At 42.1% G+C, this 26,794-nt stretch overlaps 1 protein-coding gene across 5 annotated transcripts in view; it reads right to left on the bottom strand.

Moving 5' to 3' along the window:
- Positions 1 to 548: 548 nt before the first annotated feature.
- The window catches only part of LOC125455469 (organic solute transporter subunit alpha-like), a 52,479-nt gene continuing 26,233 nt past the window's right edge, over positions 549 to 26,794 (bottom strand). For 4 of the 5 annotated variants that reach the window (XM_048537533.2, XM_059649166.1, XM_059649167.1 and 1 more), the window contains 6 exons: positions 22,995 to 23,149; positions 21,455 to 21,528; positions 21,214 to 21,372; positions 14,886 to 14,997; positions 11,498 to 11,753; positions 549 to 893 (listed from right to left, as the gene is read on the bottom strand). In XM_048537533.2, coding sequence (XP_048393490.1) covers positions 766 to 893; positions 11,498 to 11,753; positions 14,886 to 14,997; positions 21,214 to 21,372; positions 21,455 to 21,528; positions 22,995 to 23,123 — 858 coding nt within the window. In that variant the 5' untranslated portion in view covers positions 23,124 to 23,149 and the 3' untranslated portion in view covers positions 549 to 765. The remainder of the gene's footprint in view (positions 894 to 11,497; positions 11,754 to 14,885; positions 14,998 to 21,213; positions 21,373 to 21,454; positions 21,529 to 22,994; positions 23,150 to 26,794) is intronic. The other variant, XM_059649168.1, reaches the window with a different exon arrangement.

Genomic DNA, 26,794 nt, shown 5'->3' on the forward strand with positions numbered 1-26,794 from the left:
TCTTACAGTCCTAGGCAGACGAGTTTCCATACCAGCCTGTTATGTACCTGGACAGTATGCTTTCAATAGTGCATCTGTAGAAGTTGGTGGGGAAACCTAATGGATATGCCAAACTTCCTGAGCTGCCTGAGGAAGAAGAGACATTGTTGTGCCTCTTGACTGCCACATTTGCATGGGAAGTCCAGGACAGGTTGACGGCTATGGTCACTCCAAGGAACTTAATGCTGTCCACTCTCTTAACCTCAGTTCCGTTAATGCAGATGGGGGTGTGTTCACCTCCTTTCTTTCAGAAGTTGATAGCCTGTGCCAGTAATTGTGATCTGAATGCAAACACTTATTTTGGAATACATTTTCCTGGAGGAAATTACACTGACAACCAAAATGCTTTCATGGATGCAGGTAAACCCCTTTTTCCTGTCACTAGCTCCATTCCTTACACTCATTCACTATTTTAATACAGCTCAAAAAGAGACTCCGAGCTGCTCTGCAGCAGAACCATTTGAATACAACTCACACTTTGTTTAGCAAAAGAAAGTACAGGTAAAATATTGTTTTTTTTCAAGGTTTCTCCTTTTTATTGTCTTGGCAATAACACTGAGAAAGTACATTTTGTGCGACATTATGAAATATCAAAAGTCAATCCCACACATTATGCAGATAAATCTCATAGAATTTAATTCCATATGTCCCTGTAAGTTTCCTTTTTTGAAAATAACTAATTTATAGACAGCAAACATAATTTGACCTATTATTAAAAACATCAAATCAAGGCATAGTATGAAGTGGATTTTCAAAATAAAGCGGAGTTGAGTCTGGCATTTGTTTGCGATAATACTTTCTGGAGACAAGAAGCAAGATAAACATTTCCAGGATCTTTACATGGTGGTCTATTTCTGCAAAATAAATGAGGTTTTTTTTCAGTGTAAATGTGAGTTTGAGAATTTAATGAAGATCAAGAGAACTATATTTGGTTTCTGAACTAACTGCTGATAAGATAAAAAAATTATAACATGACAGGAACAAAGAATTGAGAGTAAAGCATGTCAAAGCAAAGCTGAAAGGTAAAACAACATGTGACAGTACATTAGAGATAATGGGAACTGCAGATGCTGGAGAATTCCAAGATAATAAAATGTGAGGCTGGATGAACACAGCAGGCCAAGCAGCATCTCAGGAGCACAAAAGCTGACGTTTCGGGCCTAGACCCTTCATCAGAGAGGGGGATGGGGAGAGGGAACTGGAATAAATAGGGAGAGAGGGGGAGGCGGACCAAAGATGGAGAGTAAAGAAGATAGGTGGAGAGAGTATAGGTGGGGAGGTAGGGAGGGGATAGATCAGTCCAGGGAAGACGGACAGGTCAAGGAGGTGGGATGAGGTTAGTAGGTAGGTGAGGGTGAGGCTTGGGGTGGGAGGAAGGGATGGGTGAGAGGAAGAACCGGTTAGGGAAGCAGAGACAGGTTGGACCCCGCCCCCGCCACAACCGCCCTAAGAGGATCCCCCTTGTTCTCACACACCACCCTACCAACCTCCGGATACAACGCATCATCCTCCGACACTTTCGCCATTTACAATCTGACCCCACCATCCAAGACATTTTTCCATCCCCACCCCTGTCTGCTTTCCAGAGAGACCACACTCTCCGTGACTCCCTTGTTCGCTCCACACTGCTCTCCAACCCCACCACACCTGGCACCTTCCCCTGCAACCGCAGGAAATGCTACACTTGCCCCCACACCTCCTCCCTCACCCCTATCCCAGGCCCCAAGATGACTTTCCACATTAAGCAGAGGTTCACCTGCACATCTGCCAATGTGGTATACTGCATCCACTGCACCCGGTGTGGCTACCTCTACATTGGGGAAACCAAGCGGAGGCTTGGAGACCGCTTTGCAGAACACCTCTGCTCAGTTCGCAACAAACAACTGCATCTCCCAGTCCCAAACCATTTCCACTCCCCCTCCCATTCTCTAGATGACATGTCCATCATGGGCCTCCTGCACTGCCACAATGATGCCACCCGAAGGTTGCAGGAACAGCAACTCATATTCCGCCTGGGAACCCTGCAGCCTAATGGTATCAATGTGGACTTCACCAGTTTCAAAATCTCCCCTTCCCCTACTGCATCCCTAAACCAGCCCAGTTCGTCCCCTCCCCCCACTGCACCACACAACCAGCCCAGCTCTTCCCCCCCACCCACTGCATCCCAAAACCAGTCCAACCTGTCTCTGCCTCCCTAACCGGTTCTTCCTCTCACCCATCCCTTCCTCCCACCCCAAGCCGCACCCCCATCTACCTACTAACCTCATCCCACCTCCTTGAACTGTCCGCCTTCCCTGGACTGACCTATCCCCTCCCTACCTCCCCACCTATACTCTCTCCACCTATCTTCTTTTCTCTCCATCTTCGGTCCGCCTCCCCCTCTCTCCCTATTTATTCCAGAACCCTCACCTCATCCCCCTCTCTGATGAAGGGTCTAGGCCCGAAACGTCAGCTTTTGTGCTCCTGAGATGCTGCTTGACCTGCTGTGTTCATCCAGCCTCACATTTTATTATCTGTGACAGTACATTGTCAGAAAGAAAAAAAAGTGTTATATTTAGGTTTTTGTTGCAAATGTAGTTTGGTGCTATTTCTTAAAGAAAAGCCAGAAGGAAGCTTTGTTTCAGGAGACCAATCAAGAACTGGATCCAAATATTGAAAAAAAATTGCCTTTGCTTCCTCCAGATATTGATATTCCTTATACCCTTATCAAATCAGAAGATTTCAGTACCTTCAATTACATATGTAATTATTTACTGCAGTTCATTTTCTTTTTGGATTTAATCTTACCAAATTTCATTTAGCAACCATAAAAAACAGGAGACTCCATCATCTGGCATTTTGAGAAAGGAAAATCATTCCAAAAGGAAACATAATGACATTTTATCGAGAGTATTGCTCATTGCTTTATCAGGAGAATGCTTTAATAATTTCCATTAGCCTCTCACTGATGTTTGTAATATCCTTATAATTCCTTATTGGGATACAATCTTTCTTAATATCTGTCATTGTAATGATACAGGACAATCTCCATAGTGTTGCACCTGGAGAGTTAAAGACTCAGTGCAGTATTCGGGCAAAACAGGATTGGAGAGGAGGGTACAGCTGTGTCTAGGCGGGGAAAGGAGAAGAGAAAGTAAAGTGGAAGTTCAGCTTTACAATGCCGGAAATCTAAAGTTATAACATCTTAGATTATATAGCCTCTGGTCTATAAAATTGATTGTCCCTAAAAATGGGGATCCAGCAGTCAGTGCAATGTATATACATTATATACTCACATTGTATTAGCCACAGGAAATGCAAAATTGACCTGACACTATCATGCAGCCAACACAAGGTTCTTGCTACACATCCATTTGGGCCAGGCTGCTAATTAGACATCGATGACACCATTTAAAGGAAATCACACCTACTAACAAGAGGGTACAAGCAGCAAATCAGCATTGAAAGTTTCTAATGTGGATGGAAGACCGAAAGAAAGTACCCCATTTGCTGCATCCATATATTCAACATAGTGGTCAATTGTTGAACAGTTTGCTTGTCTGTTAGCTGTTAAAATGATTTTGTGCATATCAAATTGACATAAACAACATTTTGACAATGATCAGATTATCTGTTTTGGGAATGCCAATTGTGGAAAAAATATTAGCCAGAACACTAGGGATATCTCACCTGTCCATCTTCAAAATAGTGCCACAATATTTTTTATGGGGGCATTTGGGAACTTAGTTTAATATTTTATCTGTAAAACAGAATATCTGACAGTGCAGTATTCTCTCAGACAGCATGGGTCATCAGCCTTGATTTTGTGCTTTAGCTCTGCAGTGGGGTGTAACCTTCTGATTAGGCATTGATAGTTGTAACAATTGCTGAGGAGGTTAATGCTGAGTTCAGTCACCAGGATCAGACTACCTACACTAAAAGACGTTTCCTGTTTTCAGAACTGTCAAGATAAGAGCGTCAACTCTCAGCCTAATTACTCTTTAGTCATACATGGACACCTCAGAACTCTCCTTAACCCAATTTGCTTCACTTTCCCACTATGACCGCAACTCACCACTCCACTCTTCCTCCTCTCATACTTATACATTCTGTAACTTCTACACCTGAGACACCCAATTCTCCATACCACACACTTGCACATAATGTATGGGAAATAACTCCACAGAGGCTGATATTCAATCACCAAGTCACCCTTTATTTGCACGTGGAGAGACCTTACCACAGATCCAGCTCCTCAGAGCCAGCTCTGAGAGTGAACAGGATGTCTGACACCCCTTATCTGTCAGCCAGGATGCCCTGATTGGACCAGATTAACAGCCCTAGTCAGGGAGCTCATATTCTATCCACCTGACTCACCTTGTACAATCATTACAACCTTCCCCTCTGAGTCTAAGGACATAGGCTGGTTCTTTATTTTGTAGCTTCTCCTGGGGCATTTTAGAGCCCAAACAGGCATGTAATGCGTGGTAGCGAGCCTCTTGCGCCTGGAGTGTCTCAGAAGATATTGGTAGGATTGTGGGATTGCTTATTCCCCAGGATGGGAGAGATGGTTCAAATTCAGAGCAATGATTAGAGTTCTGTCTTTTAGAAGGCTGCTAGGCAATGCTGCTTCTGCATGTCTTCCTCTTCATCATCATCCACTTCACCCAGATCAGGGTGGTTCCTCTTTATTCATTAAAGAGATGAGGGCATTGCTGTCTGGGCAGCATTTATTGTCAATCCCTATTTGCCCAGAGTCAACAGCATTGCTGTGGGTCTGAAATCAAATGTAGGCCAGACTAGGTGAGGATGACAGTTTCCTTTTTAAAGGACATTAGTGAACTATGTGGGTATTTCTGACAATTGGCAATGGTCATCTTTAGACTCTTAATTCCAGATATTTTATTGAATTCAAATTCCACCATCTGCCGGAACATTATCTGGGTCTCTGAATTTAGGGTAGGCGATGGCCTAGTGGTATTATCACGAGACTGTTAATCCAGAAACCCAACTGATGTTCTGGGGACCATTCTTTGAATCCCAACATTGCAGATGGTGGAATGTGAATTCAATAATTTTTAAAAACATCTGGAATTAAGGATTGATTGATCACCATGAAATCATTGGTGATTGTCAGAAAAACCCACCTGATTCACTAATGTCCTTCAGGGAAGGAAATCTACCACCCTCACCTGATCTGGCCTACATGTGACTCCAGACCCACAGCAATATGGTTGACTCTCAACTGTACTCTGAAATCACCAAGCAAGCCACTCAATGTATCAATCACTACAAAGACTCAAAGAAATGAAACTGTACAATCACCTGGCATCAACTTAGGCACCGGAAAAGACAACAGCAGAAACAGCCCGGTCAACCCTGTAAAGTCCTCCTGACTAACACCTGGGGGTTAGTGTCAAAATTGGGACAGCTGTCTCACAGACTAGTTAAGCAAAAGCCTGACATAGTCATACTCACAGAATCATACCTTACAAACATTGACCCAGACACCACCATCAATACCCCTGGATATGTCCTGTTTCACCGGCAGGACAGACCCAGCAGAGGTGGCACTGTGGTATACAGTCGGGAGGTTGTTGCCCTGGGAGTTCTCAACATTGGCTCCAGATACCATAAAGTTTCATGGCTTCAGATTAAATATGGGCAAGGAAACTTCCTGCTTGTTACCGCATACCGTCCTCCCTCAGCTGATGAATCTGGCTCCTCAATGTTGAACAACACTTAGAGAAAGCACTGAGAATGGCAAGGGCACAAAATGTACTCTGGGTGGGATTCCAATGTCCACCACTAAGAATGACTCAGCAGCAGTACTACTGATTGAGCTGGTTGGGTCCTAAAGGACATAGCTGATTGACTGCGTCTGCAGCGGGGGAAAACATACTTGACCTCATCCCTACTAATCTGCCAGCTGCAGTTTCATCTGTCCATGACAGCATCAGTAAGAGCGATCATCACACAGTCCTTGTGGAGACTAAGTCCTGCCTTCATAATGAGAATAACTGCCATCGTGTTGTGTGGCACTATCATCATGCTAAATGGGACAGACTTCACACCGAGCTAGCAACTCAAGACTGGGCACCCATGAGGTGCTGTGGGCCATCGACGGCAGTAGATCTGTACTCCAGCATAATCCGTAACTTCAAGGCTCAGCATATCCCGCACTGAACCATTACCATCAAGCCAGGGGATCAACCATGGTTCAATGGAGAATGCAGGTGGGCATGCCAGGAGCAGCACCAGGAATACCTGAGGAAGAGATACCAACCTGGTGAAGCCACCAAACAGGACTACTTGCACCCCAAACCGCGTAAGCAGCAAGTGAGAGACAGAGCTAAGTAATCCCACAACCAATAGATCAGATCTAAGCCCCATAGTCTTGCCACATCCAGTCATGAATGGTGGCAGACAATTATCACTGGAGGAGGAGGCTCCGCAAATATCCCCATCCTCAATGATGGAAGAGCCCAACACATCAGTGCAAAAGATTAGGCTGAAGCATTCACAGCACTCTTCAGATGGAAATGCCGAGTGGATGATCCACCTTGGCCTCCTCCAGTGGTCCCCAGCATTACAGATATTAGTTTTCAGCCAATTCCATTCACTCCATGTGATATCAAGAAAGGGTTGGAGACACTTGATACTGAAAAGCCTAGGGGCCCTGACAACATTCTGGCAATAGTACTGAAGCCTTGTGTTTCAAAACTTGCCGCTCCCCTAGCCAAGCTGTTCCAGTACAGTTACAATATTGGCATGTACCCAACAATGTGGAAAAATGTCAAAGTATGTCCTGTACACAAAAAGCAGGACAAGTCCAACCCAGCCAATTACTGCCCCATCAGTCTACTCTCAATCATCAGTAAAGTGATGGAAAGTGTCATCAACAGTGCTATCAAGCAGCACCTGCTCAGAAATAACCTGCTCAGTGACACCCAGTTTGGGTTCCACCAGGGCCACTCAGCTCTTGACCTCATTACAGCCGTGGTTCAAACATGGACAAAAGAGCTGAATTCCAAAAGTGAGGAGAGAGCGATAGCCCTGATACCAAGGCTGCATTTGACAGAGTGTGGCATCAAGGCACCCCAGCAAAACTGGAATCAACGGGTATCAGGGGGCAAACTTTCCAGTGTTAGAGTCATATCTGATACATAGGAAGATGGTTGTGGTTGTTGGAGGTCAACCATCTCAGCTCCAGGACATCTCTGCAGGAGATCCTCAGGGCTGTGTCCTTGGCCCAACCATCTTCCTCTGCTTCTTCAATGATGTTCCCGCCATCATAAGGTTAGAAGTGGGGAGCTTTGCCAATGATCACACATTGTTCAGCACTATTCGCCATTCCATGGACACTGAAGCAGTTTATGTTCAAATGCAACAAGATCTGGACAATATCCAGGCTTGGGATGACAAGCGGCAAGCGACATTAATGCCACACAAATGCCAGGCTATGGCCATCACCAATAAGAGACAATCTAACCACTGCCCTTTGACATTCAATGGTGTTACCATTACTGAATCCCCCAATGCCAACATCCTGGGGGTTATCATTGACCAGAAACTCAACTGGACTCACCACATTAACGCAGTTAATGCAACAGCAGGTCAGAACCTAGAAATACTGTGGTGGGTACCTAACCTCCTGACTCCTCAAAGCCTGTCCACCACCTACAAGGCACAAGTCAGGAGTGTGATAGAATACTGCCCCCTTGCCTGGATGAGTGCAGCCCCAACAACACTCAAGAAGATTGACACCATCCAGGAAAAAGCAGCCCGCTTGATTGGCACTACATCCACAAGCATTCACTCCCTCCACCACCAACATGAAGTAGCAGCAGTGTGTAGTATTCACAAGATTCACTGTAGAAATTCATCAAAGATCCTCAGATAGCACCTTCTAAACTCAAGACCACTTCCACCTAGAAGGACGAGGTTATCAGACATATGGGAACAACACTACCTCCAAGTTTCCCTCCGAGGTCACCCACCATTCTGACTTGGAACAAAAACAAAGTTGCTGGAAAAGCTCAGCAGGTCTGGCAGCATTTGTGGAAGAGAAAACAAAGTAGTTGTTAATTGTTAATCCCATTAACAATTATTCACCCTCCCACCCTGACTGTTAGCAACTCCTTTGTCTGTCCAACTGTCTTTCTCTCTCTTTGGGCTCTATCCTATTGTTTACTCCCTACCCCACCCACCTCCCTATTTTCTGCATATAAACTGACGTTTTCCCAGCCACCATAAGTTCTGAGGAAGGGTCACCGGACCCGAAACATTAACTCTTTTTTCTCCTCCACAGATGCTGCCAGACCTGCTGAGCTTTTCGAACAACTTTGTTTTTGTTCCTGATTTACAGCATCCACAGTTATTTTGGCTTTTATCCTGACCTGGAAGTTTATCGCCATTCTTTCACTGTTGCTGGGTCAAAATCCTGGAATTCTCTCCCTAATAGCATTATGGGTCAACCCACAGCAGGAGGACTGCAGCTGTTCAAGAAGGCAGCTGACCACCACCTTCTCAAGGGCAACTAGAGATGGGCAAGAAATGCTGGCCAGCCAGCAATGCCCATATCCCACAATTGAATGAAAAAAAAGATGAACAGTCCAGCGATAATACCACTCGACCATCTCCTCCCCTCCTTTAGCATGCAAAGTTATGCAGAATGCAACAATAAACTTGGAGGCACAATTAAGGCAGGAGAGCTCTTCCAGTCCATCCAGGGAACAACAATATTGTTAAGTATGCTGATAATTTGTTTAGTAAGATTTCCAATAATAGAAAATGGCTCCCAGTGTAAACCAAGGCTGCATGTGACATAAGGTTCCTGACTGGAATTATGAAGGGGATAAATTCATGATATAGCCAGCCTGTAGTCAGTAATGGTGGTGGAATATAAGCCCAGATAACATCTGTGGATATTTGAAACTTATTAATTACTACATATGTTTTTCGTAAGAAAAGGAAATATACTGCTAATTAATGACATGAAAATGTAATCCTGTGCAATATAATTTAAGGACTGTATGGAGGCCTGTGTAGATTATCCCATAGAGGCCCTGGAATGTCACATCTGAGAGGCGTCAAGGAAACTTCAAAAAAAGGAGGGCGTCAAAGAGATAAATGAATTACAAACTGAACCGTGATCTCTTGTAAGTTATCTCGGACTGTAAACGTGACTGTAAACAAAAATAACAGTCTGCACAAGACATGCTTGTGAAATTTCTTTTCAAGAATATATAACAGCAAAGATTAAAAGCAAATTTCAAACACATTCTCTGTGTTCTAAATGAAAACTTCTAATCACTCCAGCAGGAGGTAAAAAGCAAGGAAATCTCTCCCTTTTTGGAAAAGATAATCATCTCAAAATCAACTGCTCAACTGCCAACACCAGAATGACTGGTATCACCCTGCATAACGACCACAGAATTCTCTTATCTACACCTCATGGAACCCAGGGACTGCTCTATATCACTTTTCAAATACACCTTTTTTGAACTCACTCCTCATTTCTAAGGTGTTGTAAGGTGTACACGTGTTACATTTTTATTTCCTCGCAGAATTAGTAACTTATAAACTCTCTCTTTGTTTAACACAAGAAAACCTGGTTAAATTTAGTTTCTCTAAAACAAACAGATATCCACAAAGGAAGGTACCCTTTTCAAATTAACCTTGCTGTGGCTAATAGTGGAGAGACGTAAATAAAGATGATGAACCAGTTCATCCTTCCTCACTCTGGGAACTTGACAATTTGGAATATCCCATTAGGAGCCAAAATAAATTGGGAAACCTCGCTAAGCATCTGCTCAAAGCGCCTGATTTGATTTAAATAGAAGTAAAACAGAAGATAGTCAGAGTGAGTAAATCATGGTTACTGCCAGGAAACATGCATTATTTCAGCTGTGGTCTCACCCGAGATGTATTTTGAAGGTGGAGGGGAGGGGGCAAGTATCTTTTTCGGTTCAAGAAGTTGCTTGACTGCTGGAGGGTCGTACACAAAACAATGTACGTTAGATCTATGAACTCCCCAGAAATAATTCAGGTTTGCTGAAGCTGAAATGTGCTCAATGTTAGGTACTTCCCTTCCTTGCTTCACTGGCGCATCATGAAGGAAATGTAGTTACACACCCCTCACCCCTCCATCACCCTTCATCAGAGGCTGCAATGAGGATGTTACCAAGCGTTGTAGCGAAACCTCTGCAGAACCACAAACCAGCTCAGCGAGCCAACCTCAACACCCACAACCCGAGCTACAAATCTACTCCAAAACCTTAGAGCTCAAATAGTACCTCCCATTGAAGGTCAGTGGTCTCATCCGTGTCCGCCACCACAATTTATTCATTCAAATGCACTGCATCTAAATTCTTTGCATGGCTATGCATGCACAATATAACTTAAAAAGGCCAATTGTGCTCACCCTCTGTGGTAAACTCTATGTAGAAGCACAGTCATATAAGTTAGGAGAAGTATTGCCTGCCACATTCACTTTTTACCCAATTTGATTCAGGTCGTCCAAATTCAGATAAAATTAAATACCTGCTCTAGATATTATCCTGGGGGAAAAATAACCAAGAAGAGAAAGATACAAAAACATTGTAGGAACAGGCAGCAACAGTAAGACATAACTGAAGATCTAAACCTAGTTATATCCCTGAATCATAGAATCCCTACTGTGTTGAAGCAGTACATAAACAAAAACTCTGACAAGAAACTTCCAGGGGAGTAATCCATGTTCAAAACTACAGCAAAACTACAAAGCTCTATTCTACATTATTCTAAAATCTATCAGTTTCATTTTTTAAAGCTGATTCATGAGTGCGGACATCACTGGGAAGGCCAACACATATCATCCACCTCCTCCAGACCATTACCTGCTCCCAAGTGCAAGTTCCCAATGACCTCAATGTGGACTTCACAAGCTTCAAAATCTCCCCACCCCTGACCTCATCCCAAAACCAGCCCAGCTTGTCCCCGCCTTCCTACCCTGTCTGCCTTTTCTCCCATCTATCTGCTCCTCCCACCTCACTCACCTACCAGCCTCATCCCTGCCTCCTTGACCTGTCGATCTTCCCTTGACTGACAAACCCCCGTCCTAATTCCCCACCTACACTCACCTTTACTGGCTCCATCCCTGTCTCCCTGACCTTTTTCTCCTTCTCCACCTATTTGCTCCTTTATTCACCTTCCATCTGTCTCCCCCTCTCTCTATTTATTTCAGAATCCCCTTCCCCTCCCCCATTTCTGAACGAGGGTCCAGACCCGAAACAGCAGCTTTCCTGCTCCTCTGATGCTGCTTGGCCTGATAAGTTCATCCAGCTCCACAAGTTGTTATCTCTTAATAAAAGCATTGCTTTGTGTTAATATATCATAAAATATTTTTCATCTCTTAATGTATCCTTCCAACACAATTTCACGAAATAATTCAATTATTTGAAAAGTGACATTTCATATTAATTGAGGTTCCACTTACTTGATGCTCTGTCTTTTGAGGGATATAGAGCCACACAGGGAATGACATTATACGTTGCAAGACATTCTAGAATCAATGGCTGCAGATTGCTGAGGATGGTATAGATAATTATAATTGCATATTTGGCTTTGAGATGATAGCCTGCTTCTGCAATTCCAAATGCAGCCTTCAATGACAAGTTAAATACGTATAATGACAATAGAGCAGATATGTTCAGCGTGATCTTGATATAAAATAAGGGATTGCTTGGATTTACCTGTAACACAAAATTTCTCTATAAGTATAGCTTAACAGAAGCTCTAGATTTTTGGCTGCCATGTTAATATTTTTCTATTACATCACATCATGAAATTTTCTAAATCTGTCACAGTAAGATAAAATTGGAGACCTCAGTAAGTATTAATTAAAGTGAAAGCAAAGTAAACTTTGAAGCTTACGTGGATGAAACCCTAAATTGAAAAGACTAGTGACATAATGTATTCATATACAATTATTTGTGGTCTGCTTAGCATCATGACTTAAACTTGACAAGTCAGTCTCAAAGTTGTTGATTTGATCTGCATAGTTAAGAAAGGCATCAAATGGTGGTGAAGCACTTTATCTTGTTTTTAATTATCAAGTCATATGGGGATGTATTTAGCAGAAACCTGGGGAAACGTTATCTATAAAGGCTGAATATCAAACCAACTTTCAATCTCAAACTTAACGAATTTCATCATGAGATAGTAGACCTGTTCGCCGAGTTGGTGTGTTTGGTTACAAATGTTTTGTCACCCTTCTAGGTAACATTGTCAGTGCGCCTCCAGTGAAGCACAGGTGTTCTGTCCCTCTTGTTATTTATATGCCTCGGTTTGCTGGCGTGGTTGGTATTACTTCAAGTTTTGTTTCTCAGTGGTTTGTACACAGGTTCTAATTCAATGTGCTTATTGATGGAGTTCTGGCTGGAATACCAGGCCTCCAGGAATTCCCTGGCACGTCTCTGTCTGGCTTGTGCAATTATTGATGTGTTGTCCCACTCAAATCCATGTCCCCTGTTGTCTGTGTGTGGTGAGGCAATTGAGAATTGGTCGTGTCTCTTGGTGGCTTTTGGCGTTCATGTTTGTCCATATTGTCAATTCTCTTCCTGTTTGGCCTATGTAGTGTTTCTCACAGTAGTATTTTATATATTACCCCAGTTTTGCTGGTTTTGGGTATGGGATCCTTTATGTTCGTCAGTAGCCGTCTTAGGGTGGTTGTTGGTTTGTGGGCTTCTCTGATACTTAGAGATCTGAGTAGTCTTGTGGTCATCTCTGAAATGTCCTTAATGTATTTTAGGGTGATAACTGATTCTGGTCATGTTGTGTCTTCCTGTTGTGGTCTGTCTCTGAGGTAATGGCGGACTGTGCTTTTCAGGTATCCATTTCTTTTGAAGACTCCATATTAAGTATAAGGAAGAAAACTGACAATACGGATACATGAACACCAAATAGCCACCAAGAGATGCAACCAATTCCCACTTGTCTCACTACACATGGACAACAAGGGACATGAATTTGGCTGGGACAACACATTGATAATCGTCCAAGCCAAAAGGATACATGCCAGGCAATTCCTGGAGGCCTGGTATACCAACCGAAACTCCATCAATAAACACATTGAATTAGAAACTGTGTACAAACCACTGAGAAAGAGAACTGGAAGCTATGCCTACCACTCCAGCAAACCGAGGCATGTACATAATGAGGGATGGAACACTGGCACTTCAGTGGAGGCACACTGACAATGTTAGCCAGCAGGGATGAAACATTTACAACCAAACGCATCAGCATGCCTACAACCTCATCCACAAGCTGAGCTACAAATCTTCTTGAAAGCTTTAAACTTGGTCATGATGGACATACATGTGCCTATCCCTTAAAAATATCTGTTGTCCATATAATTAAGGGTATTCCAAGACATAAATATTTTGTTGTTCGTGATTTATTTTGTTTTGCTGACATAGCTGCCCAAATGTTTGTAGTGACTTCTGTGTTTGAAACAACAGAAATGGAAGATTTTCAATTATTGAGGGCCTAGGATTACAGGAAATGGACAGAAGATTCAATGTTTGTGATTTAGGAGAGGGAGCAAGAGAAGCTTCCTTCACACTAAAGGTACTGATGCTTTGGTGTGGTACTGCAGGTGATGATTACAGTCAAAACAATGTGCATATTTAAGAATTAGATGAGCAGCTGAAGGAAAAGAAATATGGAGAAAGAGCGTACATGAGATAAATGTGATTGATAAGAGTGGCGAATAAACACAAATTTAAAATGTTCAGCACTGAGAATTAGCAGCATTTCTGTGCAATTCAATGGAAAGTTATGAAACAAGTGGCAAAAATGCCTTTAGCTGTTGTCATGCAGAGACATTCTCAGAAGTGACATGATGAACATTTACAATGAATTGTGTGTGGACATTTCTACCATTTTCATAACCACAGTACTGGAACACACAAGAATCCATGTATATTTTGGTGCAGATTTATAGTAACATCTATTTGCCTCCCTGCAACTCAATCACAATGAGTAGTAAACGATAGATATGTACAGGTATTCTCACGTGATACCAATCAGCAATTATTGTCCCAAGTCTCAAAAGGGTTTAAAGGCCAAAATTAACTTAGAAAATATCAATTTGATTCCCAATTTGCATGGATTCAAACACAAAATGTCGCAGATTGAAAGTATCACTGACTTCTCCAGGAAATAAAAAATTAGAAAACATTATTGTATTTACTATGACATATAGAGATTCCATACTTTCTAATGATTCACGTTGATAGCAATTTAAGTCTGGAGGAGAACCAGGAATTTACAAACAGGGTCCAAAGTTTACTAACAAAAACAGAAATTGCTGAAAAAGCTCAGCAGGTCTTACAGCATCTGTGGAGAGAAATCAGAGTTAACATTTCAGGTAGAGTTACCCTTCCTCAGAACTGATGGTAGCAAGGAAAAAGTTGCTTTTTATAGAGATGATAGGGTGGGGAAGGAGGTTAGGAGTAAATGAAAGGTGGAGATAGAACCCAAAGAGAGTGAAGAATAGTTGGACAAACAAAGGAGTGGATAATGATTAGCTAGAAGAATGAATAACTGCTAATGGGTACTATTAATGGTTAACAATAACCAAAATTTACTAACTCTAACTCGCAAAAAATTCACTTAATTAAAAATCAAAATCTCCTCTCATAGTTCATTAAATACAAGTCAAAATAGTTTAATTTTGTTAAAAACTGGTGCAAAATAATTTTTAACAAAAAAAGCCTTGAATAAATCCTGAGTAAATTTCCATTTGAAAGATGTTACACTTACTTGGGACTGTTCACTAAATCTACATATCAACATTTATACAAGTAAATCTCAGAGGTTACCTCTCCGCTATCAAACTTTCCATCTGCCCACAAGACTGTTGAAATGAATTGAAGCAAAGGTTGTAGAATCAAAGTCTGCAAGATGCCAATTCGAAGGATTCTATAAGCTTTTCTGTGAAATAAATAGCCCAGCATTAAAGTGACATTGTATATTTACAATTTAAAAACAAGTTGGTTTCCCATCTTACACATTTCAAAATTGTTCTCGTTGTTGATTTTAACTCATACAAAATGGATAATTGCATTCCACCTTATAGCATGTAGAAATGTCAGCTCGGTTCAGTTTGTTCTCACTCTCAGATAATAGTCAGTATAATATCAAGTTTTTGTTTACTCATTCTTGGACATCACTGGTTGGCTGGCATCCTGAGATGACCTTGCGAAGCTGGCGATGAGCTGCCATCTCGAACCAAAAAATTCCATTTGGTGTAGATAGACACAATAGCCAAAAAAGAGGCAATTCCAGGATTTTGACCTGATGGCATTGACGGAACGATGATACATTTCCACATTAGGGTGGTGAGTGGCTTGGAGGGGCACTTGCAAGTGATGGTGTTGCCATTTATCTGCTACCCTTAACCTTCTACATGACAATGGGTTTTGGGTTCAGAAGTGCTGTGGAGCCTTGATGAATTTCTGCACTACATCTTGTAGATAGTACACTGCACTACTACTGAGCATTGGTGGTACAGAGAGTGAATGCTTGTGGATGTGGTGTCAATCAAGTCAGCTGCTTTGTCCTTGAAGCTGTCAAACATCTTGAGTACTGATGGAGCTGCATTCATTCAGGCAAGTGTAGCATATTCCACCACATTCTTAACGTGTGCCTTGTAGATAAGGAACATGCTTTGGGGTGCCAGGAAGTGAGCTATTCATGCAGGATTCCTCCTTTTGCCACAGTATTTAAATGGCTCAGTCAATTTCTTGTTAATTGTTATTCACATCCTGGCCTTTGTGATGGTAATGCCATTGAATGCCACTTTCAGCCCAAACATGGACATTGCCAAAGTCTTGCAGCATTTGGCCATGGACTGTTTCAGTTTCTGAGAAGTTGCGAATGACGCTAAACATTATGCAATCATCAGCGAACATCCCCACTTCTAACTTTATGATGGGGAGAAGGTCATTGATGATGTAGCTGAAGATATTTGAGTCTAGAACAGTACCCTGAGGAACTCCTGCAGTGATGTCCTAGGGCTGAGATGACTGATCTCCGACAACCACAGCCATTTTCCTTTGTGCCAGGTATGATTCCAACCCAGTCAGAACTCTCCCCTCGATTCCTATTGACTCTAATTTTGCCCAGACTCCTTGATGACATATTTGGTCATATGCACCTTGATATCATTTTGTCTTTTATGCCTTTGACAAGTAGCAGGGTGAGTTTTTTTTTGCTAGTTGTTAGTTAAGGGGGGTATTTGAATGTTAAATGCGTCATTAACAGCCCAATTCAGTTCATTAGTATTCAGCTTCCTATCTGGTCAAACGTACCAATAGGTGAGACATCAATTAAATTTAACCTGGAAATCAGAGCAGGTACCTGGTGAATTGAACTCACCACTTGGTCTGCAGGCCATTCCATTTCAGGTCACAGTCAGAGACACTGGCCACAGGCACTGATAATCTATTATGTCCCATCTCCAAGAATCTTCATGGCACATCTCCACTCACCTCTCAGGGCACTCCTGCATCTCAATGCTGCATCTTGGATTACCAATGGCTGGTTACCCACTGGCAATTATCATTGTAATCCTACAGCAAGGACATTGTACACTCAGGAACACGCAACCACTCATATATTGGACATATATAGGGTGCATCTCCAGGCTCTTTGCTTGCTATCATAGAACTCATTCTCTCTAGGTCTACCTGGATGCTTTCAACATTCCTATCTTTCATCACCTTTTCTTTTGCTTTTCCACTTAGCCAGACCTACGAGGCTCAATGGAAGACAATTTGTCATGTTTGTCAGCAACCTTCAGGTCAGTCAAGAGGGATAGCCTTTGCTCAGGTGTCCCTGCCCAGTAAAGCAAGGGCAATTTCCAACTTCAGTCCAGGGACTTGGACGTGGTCAGTCAGCCATTCAAGGCATGTAGAATCAGGTTGGCCTCTGCATAGGGGGTGAGGAGGTGAATGTCAGACAACCTGCCACATGTCTTGAATCTTTCTGGCTTAATGGGGGCTTTGCTTCCTCTTGGAATGACAGACAGCTAGGTACAATGGGAGGTGAAAGTGGGTGGTGGAATGATGGAGTTGGTGCAGTTGGGGAGGTGGCCCGAGTGAGTGAGAGGCTGTATAGAGGACATGCAGGGATGGTGGTGTTGGAGCTTGTGGTAGGTACAGCAAGTGAGGGAAAATGTTGCAGGCAATATTGAGAGTGTTAGAGCGTGAGCCTTGGTGGGACATTCGCTCAGTAAAATGTGAGGTAGAAGACAGAAGATGATGGCCCTTACACACAACGTTAAGGTCATTGGCTTACATCTTACAGTGCCGTGGATTGCTCTGGATTAATGGAAATGCTTTAAACCGGTCAGTATCCTCAGACTCGGCTGTTATGGTGCGGTGCTGCAGCTTCCACTGCTGGTCCTGGGCAAGAAAATGTCTGTACCACACAATCCAGCAGGGCATCCAAATCTCTACACAGAGAGTGGGGCACCAACTTCACTCTGCCTGACACGTCTGGGGTAAATGTCAGGAACCATGTAGGGAAGCTCTAGACTGATGGTGCTTCTCTGGGTACACAACAGGCTTTCAAAGATGGGCTAGGGCTAGGGGACTGTTAGCTCAATTGGCTGGATAGATGGTTTGTGATGGAGAGTGATAGCAGCAGCATGAGTTCAATTGCTCCACTGGCTGAGATTACTATGAAGGACTCTTCTTCTCAGCTTCTCCCCTCTCCTGAGGCATGGTAACTTTCAGGTTAGACAAATACCTCGCTAACAGGAGAGCCCTATGGACCAGTAAGATCGCAGCAACTTTACTTTTGCCTTTCGGTGTGAGGCATCTCTGTGAATTCTGGGATATCTACTGAGTTGCAAATTGCTCTAGGCACAGCAGCTGGTAAAAGTAGGCCAGAACTGGGCTTAACAGATGCTATAGGTGTATGGTAGATAGTTAAAGAGCACATTTAGTTAGATTTGGTGGAAAAACTCACTAGGCCTTGTGGCAGAAATCCTTCCAAAAAGCTCAACACAACTTGAACTAAGGCAAGTACTCAGTTCAGAAGAAGGGTCAGTGGACTCAAACTGTTAACTCCTCTTTCTCTCCATGGATGCTGCAAGCCCTGTTGAGTTTCTCCAACTATTTTTGTTTTTGTTTCATTTTTCCAGCATCCACAATTCCTAGTTTTATATTCATTATTATTGGCAGAATATTGTCAAGACCAATGCAGCTTCATGAGCCTTCAGTTTCTTGATGTTAAGTGGAGCAAACTGAGTAATTGATGTGAATATAAGGGACAGAGGCACTGCTGCTTGACATTATATTGAATTGACACCTCATCTCTCAAATGAAGTATGCAAAATTTAAAGTCTAGCAGGGAGTTTTCCGAGTATATCAATCGACTGCATTGAAAACAGATTATCTTTTCATTAGCATATGCCCATTATTAACCAATAACAATGAATAGATTTCAAAAAATAATTCAATGACTTAAAAGGATAATGAACTACTCAAAATAAAGTAAATAATGTGAATTTTGAAAATCAGAGGTCAGAGGTTCCTGTGTTGAAATTGTTACCACAGCCCTGAGCAAATAATTTGGGCTGGTATTCAGCGCACTGCTGAGGAAATGTTACAATACTAGTGACGTAAGCTGAATTTTTTTCCCAAGTTGAGATTATTTTTTAAAAAGTTGCTCTATAATAATCTTTATAAAATATTTTAAAATGTATTGGTATAGTAAAAGTCTTATGAAGAAAGCTTCCAGAGCAGTTTTCTGGTTGGAAAATGCAGGACAGGCCTCTTATGGCTGCAAAGGACGTGTCTCTTTAGAGACATTCCTGATAAGGCTTGACCTCAAAACATCCATAAACCAACCAAGAAAAGGCTACAAACAGTCTTTCAAGAGGGAATAAAGAGCTTTTGCAAAGTGATCCATGCAAGTCAGTCTTCATCAAAGAGAAGAAGCCTGAGAGAGGATCATAGAATCCCTACAGTGTGGAAACAGGCCATTCAGCCCAATGGGTCCACACCAACCCTCTGAAAAGCATCCCATCCAGACCCATACCCTATAACCCTACATTTCCCATTGCTAGCTCACTTAGCCTGCACATCCCTGAACAGTATGGACAATTTAGCATGGCCAATCCATCTAACTTGCACATCTTTGGACTGTGGGAGGAAACCAGCAGAAACTCATGCAGACACAGGGAGAATGTGCAAACTCCACACATACAGTCACCCAAGGATGGAATTGAACCGAGGTCCCTAATACTGTGAGGCAGCAGTGGTAACCACCAAGCCACCTTGCTGCCCAATGGATGCTTCCCAGTACTGCAGCTTGAAAGGCACAGAATGGAAGAGGGGAACACTAAAAACAGAACAGAAATGTCTGCCACCCCCAGTGACAGAAATTGGCTTCTGAGACAGTAAACCACCCTTCTTGTCATGGGTTGCATCCTGACTACTTGGATTATGCATTATTTTTAAAACATTGATTCTTAAGAAACTACTTAATGGACTACTTTAAAATCACTTAGAACCCCAACTCTCTTTTGGTAGCTTGTCACTCCCAGAATACAAACTTACGTAAACTTGATAGGGAGGAACATCGGATCTAGAAACCCACTAGAGTTAGACTCCTGAAGTGATTCTTAAGTGCCAGGCCAATTGGGAACCAGAAGGCTGTTTCCCATCCAATTATGGATGGCTACCACTGCCAAAATATAATACAGTGGTGACGATCAGGCAGATGTGTCATACCATGTCTAAACAGATTGATTCAAAATAAATTAAGGATAACAGACAGCCTGCAGAGGCTGAAAGATCAATAGAAGGTCCTCCAGAAATTACACATTGGTAGTCCTACAGGTTGACCTGGAGATGAGAGAGGAAAAAAAGAAAGTTAGAGAGAGAGAGAGAAGAGTGCTTGGGGAACTCCCTGAACTATTTCTAAAATGTAAGGCTTGAGGCCACAGTTATGAGGGGGGCAGATCAGAAATCACTGTACGCTATTCTGCTATCCCATAGGCTGCCACCAGGTGGTAGCATCCTCACATTGGCAATGTTTCGAGGGACTTGATTGGAAAATTCCAGCTAGTATGAACGTGGGACCTTACTAAGCTTTAATGGCAATTGTTGTCGGGCAGGCAGCTTTCTCAACCTACCTGACATTTTCAAAATCAGCTCAGGGCAGAACCCCGATACCAAACTAGGACATGGGGTTTATGGCAGGAAATATAAACCCACATGGTCCCACTCCATCAGGCTTCAAAAAGCCAGTCTTTGAGCTTTCAGCTGAGACATGAAACTGAGGACTTCCAAGCAGGTGTGTGATCTCATGATATTAATCTGAAAAGCATTTTCATCTTGGTCAATATTTGTCCCTCAGACCCAAAGCAGTAAACCAAATAAATCTGGATCTTGTCTGACTGCTTAATAGTGGGAACTTGCTGCAGTCGAATTAGCTTTCACTTTTCTTGGTGCAAAACGATAATTTTGCTTTTCACATTTTTAACGAAGGTGTTAAACTCTTTAAAGTAACTTAAGAAATGCATAAAGAAACATAACTCACTATCATTGAAAATGTCTAATTTTAATTCAAACTAGGCTGTAACTTTGAACCATGTCCAAACTTAAGTCAATTTCTCCAACAAGAAATGATATAAGGAAAACAGAAAAAAAGTCAATAAAACTGTATGATAATGATTCCACATTTACGCAACAAAAAAGTCAAAAAGATTACGAGTCGCATATGGTAGAATCAGAACCTTTAAACTATTTTTATCATCCATTATTCTTCATGATAAATACATGATGCAATGGATAAAATAGGTGTTATTATATGTTTATGCTGTTGTAGTTCCTGGTGGCTGGTGTTACCAAAAGCATCAGCAATAAATTGCCCTGTACAGCTCACAAAAAAATTAGCTTTTACCAGGGTATTCTCCCAACATGTAACTTCACTGCAGAATGTTCAGTTAAATTGCTAGCCCTCTCAAAAGAAAATTATTGGAGGGAAAATTAACATTAAAATTAATTTTAAAATTCAATGTAAAATTTACTCATTTAAATACATATTCAATCCATACCAGAAAATAGGTATCAGCATTTATTTTAGGCACTTAATACATGGAAAAGTTAAACAACCACAAGAAAACATATTTACCTGTTTATTCGGACTTTTGGAAGACACATGCAGCAACAGCAACAAGGCCCAACATTCAGAGCAGCGTCCACATACTGCAGCTTGTCAATGGCTTCGGTTACTCCACCAAGGTAATTTATTGCAAGGTGGAAGAAACCAAACAAAGCTATGCACGCATAACTATAAAATGGAGAAAATTCATATCAGCTACTAAAATGAATTCACCATCCTTATGCCAAAAATCTTCTTCAATGTTACTCACACTGCTGCCACAAAGTCAACCAAAGTTCCAGCTCGGGGAACAAACATCCCCAGTTGGTAGGCAATAGTTGTTACCTAAGAGAAACAGAACATAATCTTTTGCTGAATACGTTACTATTTACAGTTACTAAACTATTTAATACATGTGAAATGTTTTAAGTTGGATCGTTTTAAAGACAATCTTGCTGTAATGAACATATCAATCTGAACTCAATGCCATTTTCATTTGATTAGTCATTTTTACAATGAGAAATGTATGAAGGACAAGCTTGTACAAGTGCTTTAAGTACTAAAACAGATTACAACAGCTACAGAATTTTTTTAAAAACTATGTATGATCCTTATTTAGGAAGCTAATTTCTGTGAGAAAGACAGGTTTCAATGTTTCTGGTCTCCCAACTGCCTGATAATTAGCTAGACACCTGACAAAGGAGCAGTGCTTCAAAAGCTTGTGATTTCAAATCAATCTGTTGGACTATAACCCAGTGTCATATGACTTCTGACCTTGTACACCCCAGTCCAAATCTGGCCCCTCCACATCACAACAATTATCTTCTGAATTCTGCTGGAAACTACATTGGTGAATTTTAACTGGTACCATACTGTGTCAAATGTTGCCAGAAAAATAGTGGAATATTAAAGCATATGTCATTTTTAATGCACAAATTGGCCTGCAAATTCAAGGATTAAAAGATATTCATGAGATTTGCATCTCCAGAATGTGCCGATTGATTGATATATTCCATCCTTCAGCTTGCACAAATAGCATTTTACACATTGTTTGCAAGAACTTCTTGGATTTTTCCACTGGCTGCCCAGTAAACTCAAGGCAGAAAATTAGGGCTGGATATAAACAAGATTTTTGATGTTGTGGTAATAATTATTTCAATGACAATGAACTTCTCTGTCTCAGAAAGGAAATGATTTAAACTCTTCACTGTTGTGGAGTTAATTAGATTTTGAGATAGAATCCATTCCATGTCCTATTTTCAAAAGAATCATCAAACTAAAGAAACATCCAGTGGCCGTACACAAAGAGCTATCACTTGGGCAAGTTGTTAAAACTATTGGAACTGAGCTCAACCCAGTTATTCCAATGCACCCTGTCTACCGGAAAGCCCATATGCCACCCTTGCTCCAGAAATTGGAACCCTATCAACAATCAAAACCAATAGGGTGAAAATCAGAGATTTTTGCTAACTATGTGAATTTTTTTAACAGCGAATTGCCCTATCCAACTGTAAAACTGTAAAAGTTCCTGTCCTAAACATCAGGAATGGCAGCAAAAACTTTGAATAAAATTTTAGGAGAAGAAGGTAATTCATACCTTATTTTACATGGTGAACTGTTTGAATCCTCATTTTAAAACTAAAGAACCAAAGATCGTAAAGAGATTATTCTCTGTGTATAGTGCCTATTTACAGTGTACCGAAACTTTATCAGCATTAAAACCAGCTGAAACGTAACATGCAATTATTAATACAAATATCAGTACCTGCGTAATACACCAGTATAATAATTCATCAGAACTTGCTACTCACAGGGAATATGCCAAGGACCAACAGAGTCTTCTCCCTGATTGAGTCATTTAAAATATTATTGTGTAAATAGTTCCAAAGCTCAAAGAAGATAGCATATGTGGCAATTGCTACAATATTGAGGATCACCATAAGGGCAACTTCACCATTACTGAGACCTATTGAAAAAACAAAATAAAATTTACCTCAGTGCCTCAGTATGTGAAATGTAAACAAACAGTTCTTCAACGATATAATTTTCTTCCTCTATATCTGTTTTAAACCACAATGTAAAGAATGCTTTTGACATCATGGGCTAAATTCTGCATGGGTTAAGTGAGCAGCAAGTGGAAATATCACCTGTTCCACATGACTCCGCAACTGACTCCTGGCAATTTCACCCTGGAAGGATCATTCAATGCAGAGGGCACCTTTCCATTACATTTTCTTAAAAAATTGTTCTTGTGAAGTGAGCACTGCAGAGAAGCCCAGCAATTATTACATTTCATCAATTGTCTTCTTGAGGGGAACCACCTTCTTAAATCAGTGCAGTACATGTAGTGTAGTGGGTGGTTAGATCCAAAAAGTGACTCACCACACCATTAAACTCGAGCTTAGAGCATGGATCAGTATTTGGAACTACGATGTTGTAGCCATTACGGAGACTTGAATAACACGGGGACAGGAATGGTTGTTGGATGTTCCGGGGTATAGATCCCCCAATAGCAACAGAGACACTGAGGGACAGATTGGGAGAGGGATTGTGGAAAGGTGCAGAATTAATAGGGTTGGTGTTATGGGTGACTTCAACTTCCCTAATATAGACTGGAACCTCCTAAGTGCAAATAGTTTAGATTGAGCAGATTTTGTCAGGTGTGTCCAGGAAGGATTTCTGACTCAATATGTAGAGAGGCCGATCAGAGGCGGGGGTGGGGGGGAGGCATATTGGATTTGGTGCTTGGCAATGAAACAGGTCAGGTGTCAGATCTCTTGGTGGGAGAGCATTTCGGTGACAGAGATCACAACTCCCTGAACTTTACTATAGTCATGGAGAGGGATAGGAGCAGATGGTGTGGGAAAGTATTTAATTGGGGAAGGGGGATTACAATGCTATTAGGCAAGAACTGTGGAGCATAAATTGGGAACAGATGTTCTCAGGGAAATGCACAGAAATGTGGAGGTTGTTTAGGGAGCAATTGCTAAAAGCACTGAATAGGGTTTGTCCCATTGAGGCAAGGAAGGGATGGTAAGGTGAAGGAACCTTGAATGACAAGACATGTGGAACATCTAGTCAAGAGGAAGAAGGAAACTTACTTAAGGTTGAGGAAGCAAGGATTGCACAGGGCTCTAGAGGTCTACAAGGTAGCCAGGAAGGAACTGAAGAATAGACTTAAGAGAGCTAGAAGGGGATTTGAGAAAACCTTGGCAGGTAGGATCAAGGAAAAACTAAGGCCTTCTATTGAGGAACAAGAGGAATGACACAGTGAGGGTAGGGCCAGTCAGGGATAGTGGAGGGAACTTCTGTGCGGAGTCTGAGGAGGTCAGGGAGGTCCTTAATGAATACTTTGCTTCAGTGTTCACCAGTGAGAGGAACTTTGACATACGTGAGGACAGCATGAAACAGTCTGATATGCTCCAACAATTTGTTGTTAGGAAGGAGTTTGTGCTAGAAATCTCGAAAAACATGAGGGTAGATAAGTCCCCTGGGCCAGGCAGGATATACTCAAGGTTGTTAAGGGAAGCGAAGGAAGAGATTGTCCCTTTGGCAATGATCTTTGCGTCCTCACTGTCCACTGGAGTAGTACCAGAAGATTGGAGGGTGGTAAATATCATTCCCTTGTTCAAGAAAGGAGATAGGGATAATCCTGGAAATTACAGACCAGTCAGTCTTACTTCTGTGTTGGGTAAATTCTTGGAGAGGATTCTGAGAGATGGTATTTATGATTATTTGGAAAAGCACAGTTTGATTAGAAATTGTCAAATGGGCTTTGTGAGGGGCAGTTCATGCCTCACAAGTCTTATTGGATTCTTTGAGGATGTGACAAAACACATTGATGAAGGTAGAGCAGTGGATGTGTTGTATGTGGATTTTAGCAAGGCATTTGATAACGTTCCCCATGGTAGGCTCATTCAGAAAGTAAGGAGGCATGGGATTCAGGGAAATTTGGCTGTCTGGATACGAAACTGGCTGTCCAATAGAAGACAGAGGGTGGTTGTAGATGGAAAGTATTCAGCCTGGAGCTCGGTGACCAGTGGTGTTGCACAGGGACATATTCTGGGACCTCTGCTGTTTGTGATCTTAATAAATGATTTGGATGAGCAAGTGGAAGGGTGGGTTAGCAAGATTGCCAATGACACAAAATTTGGAGGAGTTGTGGACAGCATGGAGGGCTGTTGTAGGTTACAACGAGACACTGACAGGATGCAGAGCTGGGCAAAGAAGTGGCATATGGAATTCAACCCAGAAAAGTGTGAAGGGCTTCAGTTTGGAAGGTCAAATTTGAATGCAGAATACAGGGTTGATGGCAGGATTCTCAGCAGTGTGGAGGAACAGCGAGATCTTGGAGCCCACGTCCATAGATATGGAATATCTACAGTGTGGAAGCAGAGCACTCAAGTCCACACCAACCCTTTACACAGCATCCCAACCAGACCTACTCCCCACCCCACCCCTGTATTTCCCACGGGCCAATCCACCCAGCCTGCGCATCTTTGGACTATGGGAGGAAACCCATGCAGACAAAGAAAGAATGTGCAAACTCCACACAGACTGTCATCTGACGCTGGAATTGAACCTGAGTCCCTGGCACTGTGAGGCAGCAGTGCTAACCACTGAGCCACTGTGCCACCTAGGTGGGGTCTCGTCAAGATCCCTCAAAAGTTACAACCCAAGTTGATCAGGTTGTAAAGAAGGTGTATGGTATGGTAGTGTTCATTGGCAGGGGAACTGAGTTTAAGAGCCGTGAGGTTATGCTGCAGCTCTATAAAACTCTGGTTGGACCACACTTGGAATGTTGTGTTCAGTTCTGGCCACCTCATTACAGGAAAGATATCGAAGCTTTATAGAGAGTGCAGAGGAGATTTACCAGGATGCTGCCTGGGCTGGATGGCAAGTCTTATGAGGAAAGGGTGAGGGGGCTAAGAAGGATGAGAGGTGATTTGATGGAGGTTTACAAGATGATCTGAGGCATAGATAGGGTGGATAGTCAGAGACTTTTCCCCAGGCTGAAAATGATTATTACAAGAGGGCATAATTTTAACATTATTGGAGGAAGGTATAGGGGAGATGTCAGAGGTAGGTACTTCACACAGACAGTGGTGGGTGTGTGGAATGCGCTGCCGGGAGTGGTAGTGGAGTCAGATACTTTAGAGACTTTTAAGTGCTCTTGGATAGGCACATGGAGTACAGTAAAATGTAGGGTATGCAGGGTAGATTGAATCTTAGTAGGATAATAGGTCGGCACAACATCATGGGCTGAAGGGCCTGTCCTGTGCTGTACTGTTCAATGTTCTATGTTCTGTTACAGATGGCAGTGATGAGTCAATTACCTAGCTGTAGATCTGGACTCACATATAGGCCAGACTGGAGAAGAACTGTAAATTTCTTCCGCTAAAGGCGACAAACTAAACTGGTAATTTTATTAAGTGACAATTCAGTAGTTCCATGATTATTGCTAAAGAGAGTATCTTTGTCTTCCAGGTTTATTCCCTTTGTTTAAATTCCCTCAGGTGCCCTGGTGCCTGTGGAACATTAATCCAATAATGTTACTAATATGCGACTGTTCCCAGTGCCCCTTTCCTTAGGTTTAATGCTACTGGGAGGG

This window comes from Stegostoma tigrinum, chromosome 10, assembly GCF_030684315.1.
Source record: "Stegostoma tigrinum isolate sSteTig4 chromosome 10, sSteTig4.hap1, whole genome shotgun sequence".
NCBI lineage: Eukaryota > Metazoa > Chordata > Chondrichthyes > Orectolobiformes > Stegostomatidae > Stegostoma > Stegostoma tigrinum.